This window comes from Taudactylus pleione, unplaced genomic scaffold (genome assembly GCF_031769625.1).
Source record: "Taudactylus pleione unplaced genomic scaffold, aTauple2 ptg000929l, whole genome shotgun sequence".
In the NCBI taxonomy this organism is placed as follows: Eukaryota; Metazoa; Chordata; class Amphibia; order Anura; family Myobatrachidae; genus Taudactylus; species Taudactylus pleione.
Genome location: NW_028285330.1, coordinates 1,487,613 through 1,503,654, shown reverse-complemented (window position 1 = coordinate 1,503,654; position 16,042 = coordinate 1,487,613). Strand labels below are relative to the sequence as shown.

Below are 16,042 nucleotides of genomic sequence, written 5' to 3'. Positions count from 1 at the left end.
GATTGGTTCGTTTGGGCCCCCACAAAACAAGCTGGCAATTAATGTGTCTCTGCACAAACTGGCTCTACGGAGGCAAGATGTCATCCTCATCCTCCTCATCCACCGATTCCTCACCCTCTTCAGTGTGTACATCCTCATCCTCACAAAGTATTAACTCGTCCCCACTTGAATCCACCACCACAGGTCCCTCTGTACCTTCTGGAGGCTGGTCTCTCATTTTGATGAACATCATCTTCTCCACATTCTGTGGAAGCAACCTCCTACGCCTTTCGCTGACAAGGTTCCCGGCTGCACTAAACACTCTTTCGGAGTACACACTGGAGGGGGGGCAACTCAGGTAAAATAGAGCCAGTTTGTACAGGGGCCTCCAAATTGCCTCTTTTTCCTGCCAGTACAGATATGGACTGTCTGACATGCCTACTTGGATGCTGTCACCGATGTAATCCTCCACCATTCTGTCAATGGTGACAGTATCATATGCAGTGACAGTAGACATGTCAGAAATTGTTGCCAGGTCCTTCAGTCCGGACCAGATGTCCAAACTTGGTCCTGCCTGCCCTGCATCACCGCCAGCGGGTTGCTTAGGATACCTAAGTTTTTTCCTGGCAGCCCCAGTTGCGGGAAAAAATGAAGAAGGAGCCGTTGACGTGTCACGTTCCGCTTCAGCTGACAGTGTGTTCACCAGCAGGTCTTTGCACCTCTGCAGGCTTGTGTCGGCCGGAAAGAGAGACACCACATAGGCTTTAAACCTAGGATCGAGCACGGTGGCCAAAATGTAGTGGTATGATTTCAACAGATTGACCACCCTGGAATCCTGGCAAAGCGAATGAAGGGCTTCATCCACAAGTCCCACATGCCGAGCGGAATCGCTCCATCTTAGCTCCTCCTTCTCTTTCTCCAGCTGCTTCTGCAAAAGCCTGATGAGGGGAATGACCTGACTCAAGCTGGCAGTGTCTGAACTGACTTCACGTGTGGCAAGTTCGAAGGGCTGGAGAACCTTGCACAACACGGAAATCATTCTCCACTGCGCTTGAGTCAGGTGCATACCCCCTCCTTTGCCTATGTCATAGGTGGATGTATAGGCTTGTATGGCCTTTTGCTGCTCCTCCATCCTCTGAAGCATATAGAGGGTTGAGTTCTACCGTGTCACAACCTCTTGCTTCAGGTGATGGCAGGGCAGGTTCAAGAGTGTTTGCTGGCGCTCCAGTCTTCAGCACGCAGTCACTGAATGGCGAAAGTGGCCAGAAATTTTTCGGGCCACCCAAAGCGTCTCCTGCACGCCCCTGTCGCTTTTCAGAAAATTCTGCACCACCAAGTTTGTGTGAGCAAAACATGGGACGTGCTGGAATTTGCCCAGATGTAATGCCCGCACAATATTGGTGGCGTTGTCAGATATCACAAATCCCCAGGAGAGTCTAAGTGGGGTAAGCCACTGGGCGATGATTTCCCTCAGTTTCTCTAAGAGGTTGTCGGCGGTGTGCCTCTTACTGAAACCGGTGATACACAGCGTAGCCTGCCTTGTAACGAGCTGGCGTTTCTGAGATGCTGCTACTGGTGACGCTGCTGCTGTTGCTGCGTAAGGTGATACATCTACCCAGTGGGCTGTCACAGTCATATAGTCCTTAGTCTGCCCTATTCCACTTGTCCACATGTCCGTGGTTAAGTGGACATTGTGTACAACGGCATTTTTCAGGACACTGAGGACACTTTTTCTGACGTTTCTGTACAGTCTCGGTATCGCCTGCCTAGTGAAGTGGAATCTAGACGGGATTTGGAACCGGGGACACACTACCTCCATCAATTGTCTAAATCCCACTGCACTAATGGCGGATACTGGACGCACGTCTAACACCAACATAGCAGTCAAGGCCTCAGTTATACGTTTTGCTTCAGGATGACTGCTGTCGTACTTCATCCTCCTCGCTAAGGACTGTTGGAGGGTCAATTGTTTAGTAAAAGTAGTGGTGTTCCTACTTCCTCTCTGGGATGATGAACGACTCCCAGCAGCAGCAACAGCAGCAGCGGCAGCAGGAGGCGTAGCAATGCAGGATCCTCCGGAGGAATCCCGGATAGGAGAGTCAGTCATGCCAGTGACATGGCCTGCAGGACTACTTCCGATCCTGACTAAGGAGGAAATTGACGAGGAGGGAGTTGACGGTGTGGTTTGCAGGCACTTGGATACAACAGGACAACGGGATTTAGGTGTCCCTGGACTGCTTACGGTCTTAGCCAAAGTTTCTGAACTTGACAGTAACTTTTTATGAACGCGCTGCAGGTGCCGTATAAGGGAGGATGTTCCTAGGTGGTTGACGTCCCTACCCCTACTTATTTCACCTTTACATATGGTACATATGGCAAGACAGTTGTTGTCCGGATTTGGATAGAAATATTGCCAGACCAAAGAGGTGGAATGTTTGGTCTTCTGCCCAGGCATGACCGTGATGGGCTTTTTCATCCCACGGACAACAACTGTCTCCCCCGGAGCCTGATTTAAACAAACCACATCACCATCAGAATCCTCTTCGCCAACTTCCTCCTCAGCGCCAGCTACACCAGTATCCTCATCCTGTTGTACTTCAACAGTGACATCTTCAATTTGCATATCAGCAAGTGGACTGTGGGTGCTCCTTTCAGCACTTGCAGGGGGCGTGCAAATGGTGGAAAGAGCCACCTCTTCCCGTCCAGTGCTGGGAAGGTCAGGCATCGCAACCACCACCACACTTGGACTCTCCTTGGGGATTTGTGATATCTTCTTAGAAAGCACAGTTCTTCGCTGTGCTTTTGCCAGCTTAACTCTTTTGATATTTTTAGTGGGAGGAGGGCTTCCATCATCATGTGAAGCTGAACCACTAGTCATGAACATACTAGGGATCGACCTTAGCCGTTCCTTGCCACTCCGTGTCGTAAATGGCATATTGGCAATTTTACGTTTCTCTTCAGCTGATTTAAATGTCTTTTTCAAGGTCATTTTCCTGAACTTTGCCATTTGGGATTGTATGTGCCCTCTACTATGACATTGGGCATCGGCCTTGGCAGACGACGTTGATGGCATGTTATCGTCTATGTCATGACTAGTGGCAGCAGCTTCAGCACTAGGAGGAAGTGGTTCTTGATCTTTCTCTATTTTATTTTTATCGGAGAAAGTTTGGTCCTCCATTTATCTTATATCAATTTGATATATACGTGCTGCTAAACACAGAAAATAATAGTTTTTTTGGTTTGGACTGGAGTGTACTTTTGGGGGTTACAGCACCCTTAACGGTCAAGCCATCCGGCCCTTTACTTATGACACAGGCGCACGCATGGCACTACTTTGTTGATGCACGTGCGGCTACTGCGCACACAATTCACAAACACAGAAAATAATAATTTTTTTGGTTTGGACTGGAGTGTACTTTGGGGGTTACAGCACCCTTTAACGGTCAAGCCATCCGGCCCTTTACTTATGACACAGGCGCACGCTTGGCACTACTTTGTTGATGCACGTGCGGCTACTGCGCACACAATCCACAAACACAGAAAATATATTATTTTTTTAGCACTTGGGGGGAGCACCCCTGATGGACAGAGCACCCCCTGGACAACACTACAGCACCCCTTTAGGACTGGGACACTGCACAGGACTTTGGAGTGGACACAGCCCCTATGGAGAACTGATTGCACAACACAGTCCAGCCAGCCCCTATGGACTTTGAAGTAGTGGACACAGCCCCTATTAACAACAGCAGCACAGCACAACACAGCCAGCCCCTATGGACTTTGAAGTAGTGGACAACAGCAGCACTACACTACACTACACAGCCCTAACTCCCACCCTCCCTCTTCACTGTCCACAGCCGAGTGAGAAAATGGCGCCGACGCGGGTACCTTATATAGGATCCAAAACCCGCGAGACTCGGAAGGCGGGATGATGACGTTTTGCCTCGATTTCAGATCCGAGTCAGGCGGGAAAAGTCGAGCCTGACTCTGATCGGACTCGGCTCGGGGGGGTTCGGATTTCAGAAATCCGAACCAGCTCACCCCTAGTATACATGAAAAAAAATCACAAAGGACAGCTCCCTCGGTAAGAGCGTCCCTCTGGCGCCTTTCTGTGTATGCGTAGGAAGACGGACGCACCACAGGGGCCTGGGAGGGATACAGCACTCTCTGTATAGAAGTCCATAAGCTTCTATAGGGTAACGCCATCCCATAGGCTTCTATAGAGCAACACCATCCCATCAGCTGTTATATAAATAAAATCATAGCTATATACCTTCAAATGGGATCATTAGTATAATTTCCCTGCATTGGGTATAAGGCACAATGATCCCTATGGCTACCGGTATTGTCTGAGAAGTATTGGTGTGTTTTCATCACCAAGCAGATCTTACTAACTGCTTTGGGGCTCATTTACATGTGGCTGTAAGTCAGTATTATGACACGCCTCTCAGATGTAGCAGTACACGCCCACTTTACCGCTGCGCTCATCGGTGCGGCTTTCACAATCTCCCTGAAATGCTTTTTCAAAAGTAGGCAAGTATGCGTTACCTACCGCATCCAAGCGCATTCCTGTGCTTGGCGCATATAATAAATGCGGTCAAACCCGCAATTCGGGGGTTTCACCGCATTTCTCCCGTCGCTGCACCCTGCCCTTTGTGAGGCAAGCCACTATTTACGAAAAAGCAGCCTATCACTTCACTGGGAACTAGTGAAATCAGAGCGAAGAAGCACTAAGTGCCTCAGTAATGTCACTAGTGTCTAGACAATTATAGATTCCATAATGGTGCCACCTACAAAATGGCTGCCTCCACTGTGTAACAGGCTATACCAGCAGCTCCCAGTTATTATCAGCAGAATATCTTATCCATCTATATGTTGTGGAACATTTTATGGGAAATACATACAAAATAAACCCCAGATCACTTTATTTGATGTCATTGTGACATTAGTACTGTTGTGACTGATTGTGTTAATGCTGCAGACGTTTACGTAGCGCCTTGTCTGTTAATGACGTTCTCACATCCTCTTGCAGTTATCGCCTGTGTGACACCGCGGATAAAGAAGTGTATAGGTCATCGCCGCTGTTTGGGCGATATGTAAAGATACTGAAGAAGGGAACACTTAAAGTTGGAGACCCCGTGTACCATATAACGTACTGAATGCTGCGGATATCAGACCACTTATGAAAAAGATAGTAAATACGGGCTTATTAAAGAAAAACGTAATGTCTGTACAACACAGAAGCTGTGATCCAGAACAACCAATCGGATCACGTCTTTACTCCTGCTGACTACTCTAGACTCTTATATCTGATTGGTTGCTGTGAGTCACATTATGTCATTATTTTGTATACTGTTAATTAATAAATTCAGAGGTTTTTGAGAGTCTCATTGAAATTAATTGTATTATTTTTGATGATGTTTATGTATTAATTAGGGATAAACTGCATTGATCTCCAACTACATTTGTCACTGCGCCTAAGGGGCATATTCAATTAGCCGCGAAAAGCCCCGTACTTTTCGCATGCCGGACTTTTTGACTACCACTGGTTTTGCATGCGAAAAAGTATCGCGCGTGTCCCCGCTTATCCCTGTATTCAATTCCAAAGGACGCAAAAACGCGTCTCGGTGAAACTCAAACAGGCGAAAAGTGCTGTCAGATTTGGGGAAATCAGTCTGACGCCCCCCCAAAAATGCACTATCATTGGGGATCATGGTAGATTCCCCTGAATAGCCTTGCTGAAGCTATTTGGGGTACTTAAATGATCTAATTAGCATCTTTGCACAAGTGGTGAAGAATAGCGTTTAGCAGGGTTTTTTTTAGTGAAAATAACTAGCCCAGCAAATTTTGGGTACATGAAAATTGGTACAAGAATGGTTAAAAATTGCAAAAGTGATGTCTTAAAAAGCCTTAAAAACGCACCATCAGCAAGCACCTGCAATAAAAACTACATCTCCCTCATACTTGCAGACACCCCCCAAGTCTATTTCGCTAGTTTTTAAGTTTGTACCCGAACTTTGAACTTTTTTGCCCCCTTTTTCAAAGTCATTGTTTGGGGTGTTCTTTATTATTTTTATAGGATTTTTTTGACGCGGTTTACCTATGGGGACCTATTTCCTCACCTTTTGCAGCCCAAAACCGCTTTTTTCGACAGCTATTCATAGTCAAAACTTTTCCGCCGGGTACATTGCTTTGCGTTTTTGCACCGGCGAGAAGTCTCCACAATTGAATACGGGGATAAGTTTTCGCTGGCGAAATGACATCATCGGCGAAATTTTTTCGCCGAAAACTGCTTTTCGCTGCGAATTGAATACGGCCCTAAGTGTGATAGGTTGTAAAGTTCCAAAAACTTCTGCAAGTATTTATACGGTGATTAATCATTTAAGCGCACCAACAAACCAGTGACCCGGTCAATTTGTGAGCAGAACCAGGATTAGGGGGAATGCAGAACGTCCATTTAGTAGGAACCAGTAACATCACGGTTTCCAATCCCAGAATATCTCTACATATTTCATAGGCTGCTTTCCTGTGAATGTTGGTAAAGCTCACAATATCTGCACGCACCGTGGGTAGTCAGCTGCCGCGCAATACCTAGAGGAACCCTCTAATGTTTCTAATAATTTGAAAATAAATAAAATTTCACTCAATTCTTAGTGTGTCACATTTTAAGTCCCCTTTATAAAATATACAGTAAATAGACTGGTACAAGTCTGATGTCACAGCAGTCTGTGGAATACCGCCCAAGTCTGCAGGAAATCCGCTAACACCAATGACTGACCATTTATATATCTCTCCCCAAATTGCGCAAGTCAAAAGCCAGGTCTGATCCTTCCTGGCAAGTTTCATGTATTGCTTAGCACAGCGGTTCCCAATTGGATGCCGTGGTACTCTGGGGTACAGGAGGCCACATGCAGGGGTGCCACAGGTTGGTGGTCCAGGACCAAATCAAATTATTTCTGGACAGGATGATGGGCAAAGCCAATGCTGATGGCTGGAAATGGTAAAATATGTGGAGAAGCAGAAGCGCAGCCCTATGCTCCTCCACCACGTGGCTCAACCTGACACGTAAGCACAATTTACTTAATTTAATATATATATTAGGGGTGTGCACCGGCCACTTTTCGTGTTTTGTGTTTTGGTTTTGGATCTGGATCTTTCTTCGTGTTTTGGATCTGGATTGGTTTTGCCAAAACCACCCTTCCGTGTTTTGGGTTCTGGGTTTTGTGTTTTGGATCTGTATTTTTTTTAAAAAAAGCATAAAATCACAGAATTTGTGTATTTTTCTGCTCCTATGCTATTATTAACCTCAATAACCTTAATTTCCACTCATTTCCAGTCTATTCTGAACACCTCACACCTCACAATAGTGTTTTTATATCCAAAAGGTTGCACCGAGGTAGCTGGATGACTATGCTAAGAGATACGAGTGGGCAGCACAAACACGTGGCCCATCTAGGAGTGACACTGCAGTGGCAGACAGGATGGCAGTTTGAAAAACTAGGCCCCAAACTGTACATAATGCAAAGAAAAAAAAGAGGTGCAAGATGGAATTGTCCTTGGGCCCTCCCACCCACCCGAATGTTGTATAAACAGGACATGCACACTTTAACAAACCAATCATTTCAGCGCCAGGGTCTTCCACACGACTGTGGCTGAAATGATTGGTTTGTTTGGGCCCCCACAAAACAAGCTGGCAATTAATCTGTCCCTGCACACAGTAGCGCACGCAGGGGGGGGTTTCTGAGTACCCGGAAACACCCCCTGACGAACCCAGTCATCACAAAATTTGAGCGGGGTCCTGTAATGTATGGCTGTGCTACATGCAGAGCACCGCAGCAGCCAATCGCCGGTGCCATCTCTTTAACCAGTCCCCGACTCCCCACCGCGCTGTGTCTCCTCAGCCAGCATGCAGCTCCGTCCAGCCACACAGACAGTGGGCGGCCCACGCCACCTCCTCCTGGGATTGCCAGGCCCTGCCCACTGCCCCGGAGCAGCAGCAGCGAGGCCCGCACACAGTCTTCCCCTGCTCCCAGACTGTACGCGGAGCAACGTCCTCACGCAGCCACTCACTGTTGGAGACCCGGAAGCAGCACGGTGACCACAGGGAGTCTGGCTCACACAATGGCAGCAGTTGCACCATGCCACCCCCCCCCCCCGCGCTTAGAAGCTGATTGAATAGACATAAAGAAGGTCAGTACACCCGGCTGCACAGCACTCTTTCTGCATCAATCACATAGTACTCATCTCTCACATAGTCATACACACAGTGTTTATATATATATATATGATAGTGTATTTACATATATGTGTGTGTGTGTATGTATATATTAGGGGTGAGCGGGTTCGGATTTCTGAAATCCGAACCCCCCCGAGCCCCCCAGATCCGAGGCCGATCCGAGTCAGGCTCGACTTTTCCCGCCTGACTCGGATCTGAAATCGAGGCAAAACATCATCATCCCGCCTTCTGTGTTTCCCGGGTTTTGGATCCTATATAAGGTACCCGCGTCGGCGCCATTTTCTCACTCGGCTGTGGACAGTGAAGAGGGAGGGTGGGAGTTAGGGCTGGCTGGGCTGTGTAGTGTAGTGTAGTGTAGTGCTGTGCTCTGCTGCGCTGCTGTTGTCCATAGGGGCTGTGTCCACTCCAAAGTCCTGTGCAGTGTCCCAATCCTAAAGGGGTGCTGTAGTGTTGTCCAGGAGGTGCTCTGTCCATCAGGGGTGCTCCCCCCAAGTGCAAAAAAAATAAATATATTTTCTGTGTTTGTGAATTGTGTGCACTGTGGCTGCACGTGCATCAACAAAGGAGCAGCGCCAAGCATGTGCCTGTGTCCCATAAGTAAAAGGCCGGCAGGCTTGTCCATTAAAGGGTGCTGTAACCCCCAAAGGGCACTCCAAACAAAATAAAAAAATATATTTTTTTGTGTTTGTGAATTGTGTGCGCTGTAGCCGCACGTGCATCAACAAAGTAGTGCCAAGCATGCGCCTGTGTCCCATAAGTAAACGGCTGGCTGGCTCATTTCTTAAAGGGTGGTGTAACCCACAAAGTGCACTAGTCTCCAACAAAAATAAAAAATTATTTTCTGTGTTTGTGTGCGCCTTAGCCGCACGTATATATCAATATAACATAAATGGAGGACCAAACTTTCTCAGATAAAAATAAAATTGGGAAAGATCAAGAACCACTTCCTCCTAGTGCTGAAGCTGCTGCCACTAGTCATTACATAGACGATAACATGCCATCAACGTCGTCTGCCAAGGCCGATGCCCAATGTCATAGTAGAGGGCACATACAATCCCAAATGACAAAGTTCAGGAAAATGACCTTGAAAAAAACATTTAAATCATCTGAAGAGAAACCTAAACTTGCCAATATGCCATTTACGACACGGAGTGGCAAGGAATGGCTAAGGTCTTTCCCTATGTTCATGACTAATGGTTCAGCTTCACATGACGATGGAAGCCCTCCTCCCACTAAAAAAATCAAACGAGTTAAGCTGGCAAAAGCACAGAGAAGAACTGTGCATTCTAAGAAGATATCACAAATCCCCAAGGAGAGTCCAAGTGTGGTGGTGGTTGCGATGCCTGACCTTCCCAGCACTGGACGGGAAGAGGTGGCTCTTTCCACCATTTGCACGCCCCCTGCAAGTGCTGAAAGGAGCACCCACAGTCCACTTGCAGATATGCAAATTGAAGATGTCACTGTTGAAGTACAACAGGATGAGGATACTGGTGTAGCTGGCGCTGAGGAGGAAGTTGGCGAGGAGGATTCTGATGGTGATGTGGTTTGTTTAAATCAGGCTCCGGGGGAGACAGTTGTTGTCCGTGGGATTAAAAAGCCCATCACGGTCATGCCTGGGCAGAAGACCAAATATTCCACCTCTTTGGTCTGGCAATATTTCTATCCAAATCCGGACAACAACTGTCTTGCCATATGTACCATATGTAAAGGTGAAATAAGTAGGGGTAGGGACATTAACCACCTAGGAACATCCTCCCTTATACGGCACCTGCAGCGTGTTCATAAAAAGTTACTGTCAAGTTCAGAAACTTTGGCTAAGACAGTAAGCAGTCCAGGGACACCTAAATCCCGTTGTCCTGTTGTATCCAAGCGCCTGCAAACCACACCGTCAACTCCCTCCTCGTCAATTTCCTCCTTAGTCAGGATCGGAAGTAGTCCTGCAGGCCATGTCACTGGCATGACTGACTCTCCTATCCGGGATTCCTCCGGAGGATCCTGCATTGCTACGCCTCTTGCTGCCGCTGCTGCTGTTGCTGCTGGGAGTCGTTCATCATCCCAGAGAGGAAGTAGGAGCACCACTACTTTTACTAAACAATTGACCCTCCAACAGTCCTTAGCGAGGAGGATGAAGTACGACAGCAGTCATCCTGAAGCAAAACGTATAACTGAGGCCTTGACTGCTATGTTGGTGTTAGACGTGCGTCCGGTATCCGCCATTAGTGCAGTGGGATTTAGACAATTGATGGAGGTAGTGTGTCCCCGGTTCCAAATCCTGTCTAGATTCCACTTCACTAGGCAGGCGATACCGAGACTGTACAGAAACGTCAGAAAAAGTGTCCTCAGTGTCCTGAAAAATGCCGTTGTACCCAATGTCCACTTTACCACGGACATGTGGACAAGTGGAACAGGGCAGACTAAGGACTATATGACTGTGACAGCCCACTGGGTAGATGTATCACCTTACGCAGCAACAGCAGCAGCGTCCCCAGTAGCAGCATCTCAGAAACGCCAGCTCGTTACAAGGCAGGCTACGCTGTGTATCACCGGTTTCAGTAAGAGGCACACCGCCGACAACCTCTTAGAGAAACTGAGGGAAATCATCGCCCAGTGGCTTACCCCACTTAGACTCTCCTGGGGATTTGTGATATCTGACAAAGCCACCAATATTGTGCGGGCATCACATCTGGGCAAATTCCAGCACGTCCCATGTTTTGCTCACACAATAAACTTGGTGGTGCAGAATTTTCTGAAAAGTGACAGGGGCGTGCAGGAGACGCTTTGGGTGGCCCAAAAAATTTCTGCCCACTTTTGCCATTCAGCGACTGTGTGCCAAAGACTGGAGCACCAGCAAACACTCTTGAACCTGCCCCGCCATCACCGGAAGCAAGAGGTTGTGACACGGTGGAACTCAACCCTCTATATGCTTCAGAGGATGGAGGAGCAGCAAAAGGCCATTCAAGCCTATACATCCACCTATGACATAGGCAAAGGAGGGGGTATGCACCTGACTCACGCGCAGTGGAGAATGATTTCCGTGTTGTGCAAGGTTCTCCACCCCTTCGAACTTGCCACACATGAAGTCAGTTCAGACACTGCCAGCTTGAGTCAGATCATTCCCCTCATCAGGCTTTTGGAGAAGCAGCTGGAGAAAGAGAAGGAGGAGCTAAGACGGAGCGATTCGGCTCGGCATGTGGGACTTGTGGATGAAGCACTTCATTCGCTTTACCAGGATTCCAGGGTGGTCAATCTGTTGAAATCATACCACTACATTTTGGCCACCGTGCTTGATCCTAGGTTTAAAGCCTATGTGGTGTCTCTCTTTCCGGCCGACACAAGCCTGCAGAGGTGCAAAGACCTGCTGGTGAACACACTGTCAGCTGAAGCGGAACGTGACACGTCAACAGCTCCTTCTTCATTTTCTCCCGCAACTGGGGCTGCCAGGAAAAAACTTGGGTATCCTAAGCAACCCGCTGGTGGTGATGTCACTGCATATGATACTGTCACCATTGACAGAATGGTGGAGGATTACATCAGTGACAGCATCCAAGTAGGCATGTCAGACAGTCCGTACTGGCAGGAAAAAGAGGCAATTTGGAGGCCCCTGTACAAACTGGCTCTATTTTACCTGAGTTGCCCCCCCTCCAGTGTGTACTCCGAAAGAGTGTTTAGTGCAGCCGGGAACCTTGTCAGCGAAAGGCGTAGGAGGTTGCTTCCACAAAATGTGGAGAAGATGATGTTCATAAAAATGAATTATCAACTCTTCCAGGGAGACCAGCCTCCAGAATGTACAGAGAGACCTGTGGTGGTGGATTCCAGCGGGGACGAGTTAATACTCTGTGAGGATGAGGATGTACACAACACTAAAGAGGGTGAGGAATCGGTGGATGAGGAGGATGAGGATGACATGTTGCCTCCGTAGAGCCAGTTTGTGCAGGGACAGATTAATTGCTGCTTTGAGGATGCAGGTGCGGCTACAGCTCACACAATTCACAAAGACAGAAAAAAAAAAGATTTTTTTTTATTGTTTTTGGAGCGCACTTTGCGGGTTACACCACCCTTTAACAGACAGACGCACGCTTGTCGCTGCTGCTTTGAGGACAGTATCATATGCAGTGACAGTAGACTTGTCAGAAATTGTTGGCACGTCCATCAGTCCGGACCAGATGTCCTAACCGGCCCTTGACTTATGACACAGGTGCACGCTTGGCGCTGCTACTGTGTTGATGCACGTGCGGCTACATCGCACACAAGTCACAAACACAGAAAAAAAATTGTTTTTTATTCTTTGAAGCACTTTGGGGGTTACACCACCCTTTAACAGACTTATGGTACACAGGCACATGCTTGGCGCTGCTCCTTTGTTGATGCACGTGCAGCTATAGCCCTCACAATTCACAAAGACAGAATTTTTTTTTTTTATTATTGTTTGTGGAGCGCACTTTGAGGGTTACACCACCCTTTAACAGACAGACGAACGCTTGTCGCTGCTGCTTTGAAGATGTTGGTGCGGCTACAGTCCACACAATTCACAAAGACAGAAAAAAAAAGAATTTTTTATTTTGTTTGGAGTGCACTTTTGGGGTTAAAGCACCCTTTAACGGACAAGCCAGTCGGCCCTTTACTTATGACACAGGTGCATGCAGTCGCTGAATGGCAAAAGTGGGCAGAAATTTTTCGGGCCACCCAAAGCGTCTCCTGCACGCCCCTGTCGCTTTTCAGAAAATTCTGTACCACCAAGTTTATTGTGTGAGCAAAACATGGGACGTGCTGGAATTTGCCCAGATGTAATGCCCGCACAATATTGGTGGCGTTGTCAGATATCACAAATCCCCAGGAGAGTCTAAGTGGGGTAAGCCACTGGGCGATGATTTCCCCCAGTTTCTCTAAGAGGTTGTCGGCGGTGTGCCTCTTACTGAAACCGGTGATACACAGCGTAGCCTGCCTCGGAACGAGCTGGCGTTTCTGAGATGCTGCTACTGGTGACGCTGCTGCTGTTGCTGCGTAAGGTGATACATTTACCCAGTGGGCTGTCACAGTCATATAGTCCTTAGTCTGCCCTGTTCCACTTGTCCACATGTCCGTGGTTAAGTGGACATTGGGTACAACTGCATTTTTCAGGACACTGAGGACACTTTTTCTGACGTTTCTGTACAGTCTCTGTATCGCCTGCCTAGTGAAGTGGAATCTAGATGGGATTTGGAACCGGGGACACGCTACCTCCATCAATTGTCTAAATCCCACTGCACTAATGGCGGATACCGGACGCACGTCTAACACCAACATAACAGTCAAGGCCTCAGTTATACGTTTTGCTTCAGGATGACTGCTGTCGTACTTCATCCTCCTCGCTAAGGACTGTTGGACGGTCAATTGTTTAGTAAAAGTAGTGGTGTTCCTACTTCCTCTCTGGGATGATGAACAACTCCCAGCAGCAGCAACAGCACTAGGAGGAAGTGGTTCTTGATCTTTCCCTATTTTATTTTTATCGGAGAAAGTTTGGTCCTCCATTTATGTTATATTGATATATACGTGCGGCTAAGGCGCACACAAACACAGAAAATATGTTTTTATTTTTGTTGGAGACTAGTGCACTTTGAGGGTTACACCACCCTTTAAGAAATGAGCCAGCCGACCATTTACTTATGGGACACAGGCGCACACTTGACGCTGTTCCTTTGTTGATGCACGTGCAGCTACCGCCCACACAATTCACAAACACAGAAAATATTTTTTTATTTGGTTTGGAGTGCCCTTTGGGGGTTACAGCACCCTTTAATGGTCAAGCCAGCCGGCCCTTTACTTATGACACAGGCACACGCTTGGCACTACTTTGTTGATGCACGTTTGGCTACTGCGCACACAATTCACAAACACAGAAAAAATATTTATTTTTATTGCACTTGGGGGAGCACCCCTGATGGACAGAGCACCCCCTGGACAACACTACAGCACCCATTTAGGACTGGGACACTGCACAGGACTTTGGAGTGGACACAGCCCCTATGGACAACTGACTGCACAACACAGTCCAGCCAGCCACTATGGACTTTGAAGTAGTGGACACAGCCCCTATGGACAACAGCAGCACAGCACAACACTACACTACAATACACAGCCCAGCCAGCCCTAACTCCCACCCTCCCTCTTCACTGTCCACAGCCGAGTGAGAAAATGGTGCCGACGCGGGTACCTTATATAGGATCCAAAACCCGCGAGACTCGGAAGGCGGGATGATGACGTTTTGCCTCGATTTCAGATCCGAGTCAGGCGGGAAAAGTCGAGCTTGACTCGGATCGGCCTCGGATCGGGTGGGCTCGGTGGGGTTCGGATTTCAGAAATCCGAACCCGCTCACTCCTAATATATATATTTATTTTTTACTGCATTTCTTCACAAGAAACCTTTGGCCTAGGGCTGCCATGACTGAAATGCTGATACTTAAGGGCACTGTGATGTAAGATAATTTGGGAACCACTGGCTTAGCCCATTGTTTCAGTTCTTCTCTGTTTTCATATAAGGTTCTCTTTTAAAACCTCACTTATTGAATATTTATTATACTGAAAGCAGAACAGGAAAAGGGCTAAACCAGTTTCCATTCAATCCGATCACCTCAATAACAAAAACATTCATTAGGGGCCCGATCAGTATTTTCTTCCCTTCATATAAATAAAACTCATTGGGTGGAATTCAATTGATTACGCGGTCCGGATCTCTCTTTTAAAGTGACAGGAGATCGCGGGCCGCTATTGAATTGATGCCATTTTTTGCGCTGATCGCGCCCATAGAGGTCAGGTTTAGCCGTGTAAAGCAGCTAAACCCGACCAAAGTGCTGGGCGCGACCGCAAAAAGTGATGTTTGGACACCCAAACAGGTCACTTTTCGCACATTTCAGCTCTCATCCCCCTGGGGCTGCGAGCTGAAATGTAGCGCTGGCAGCTGATCGCGCCAGACAGGAGCAAGAATTGAATAGCACCGTTGGGCGCGATAGGGGCTGGAATCACTTGAATTCCGCCCATTTTGTGAACTGTTGGCAAAACAGAGACCGAGCAATAAATTGCTGTGCACTGCGATTCCTGAATGGCAATGGCGCCCGAGCAGCTGATTCCTCGCTCTGCTGCTACTGTTTGGGGGTGAAGGAAGGCTACGGTCTATGAGCATAAATAGCTAATGATAAACTGACTTCCAGGACACTTTCCCCGCCATCCGGTGCCAGCTCGCCGCAGTCCCTTTGCAACCGCCTGTAGTTGCCAATTCTGAAATGGAATAGATCAACTGAATCCCCAAAATATCCCGTGCATTAGGCGTTGTAGGCAGCTGTCCTTGGGTAATGAAAACTAATCATCAATAAAGCATATTTTTGCAATATTAAATAAGTGACATTTGACAAATTGAAACTCGTTTATAATAAAGACGATGGAATCAATGTAACAAAAGGGGACAGTTGGCTAGTGACCTAACTATAAGGATAATTACTACACTTGGCACTGGGTCTCTGGCTGATGGCGTCTCGCGCAGCTGGACCTTTAGACATGTTACACCTGATCTACACCATCTTCTCTGGAATAAAGTTACAAGAACTCTTGTCCTAATATAAATACAGGTTGCTCAGTTGTGACCTCTGCAGAATGTAACACCCTTATATATATTTTCATGTTGCATACATTTAGCCCAGCTGCATCAGGAGAGAGCGCTAGGACCCCGGAATGCCAGAGGCACAACCCCTGGCTTTGAGTGTTACTGGCACAAGGTCTCCACGCTGAAAGCATGTGCCCCTGAGAGTCTCCGCAGAGTATGAGATGACGTTACAGTGAACCAACTAGTTCTATCTA

General features: G+C 47.6%; 1 protein-coding gene across 2 annotated transcripts in view; it reads left to right on the top strand.

Annotated features, from left to right (window-relative positions):
• The window catches only part of LOC148473355 (mitochondrial amidoxime-reducing component 1-like), a 46,539-nt gene extending 41,178 nt beyond the window's left edge, over positions 1 to 5,361 (top strand). For both annotated transcript variants that reach the window (XM_088459737.1, XM_088459736.1), the window contains exon 7: positions 5,012 to 5,361. In XM_088459737.1, coding sequence (XP_088315863.1) covers positions 5,012 to 5,138 — 127 coding nt within the window. In that variant the 3' untranslated portion in view covers positions 5,139 to 5,361. The remainder of the gene's footprint in view (positions 1 to 5,011) is intronic.
• Positions 5,362 to 16,042: the final 10,681 nt, after the last annotated feature.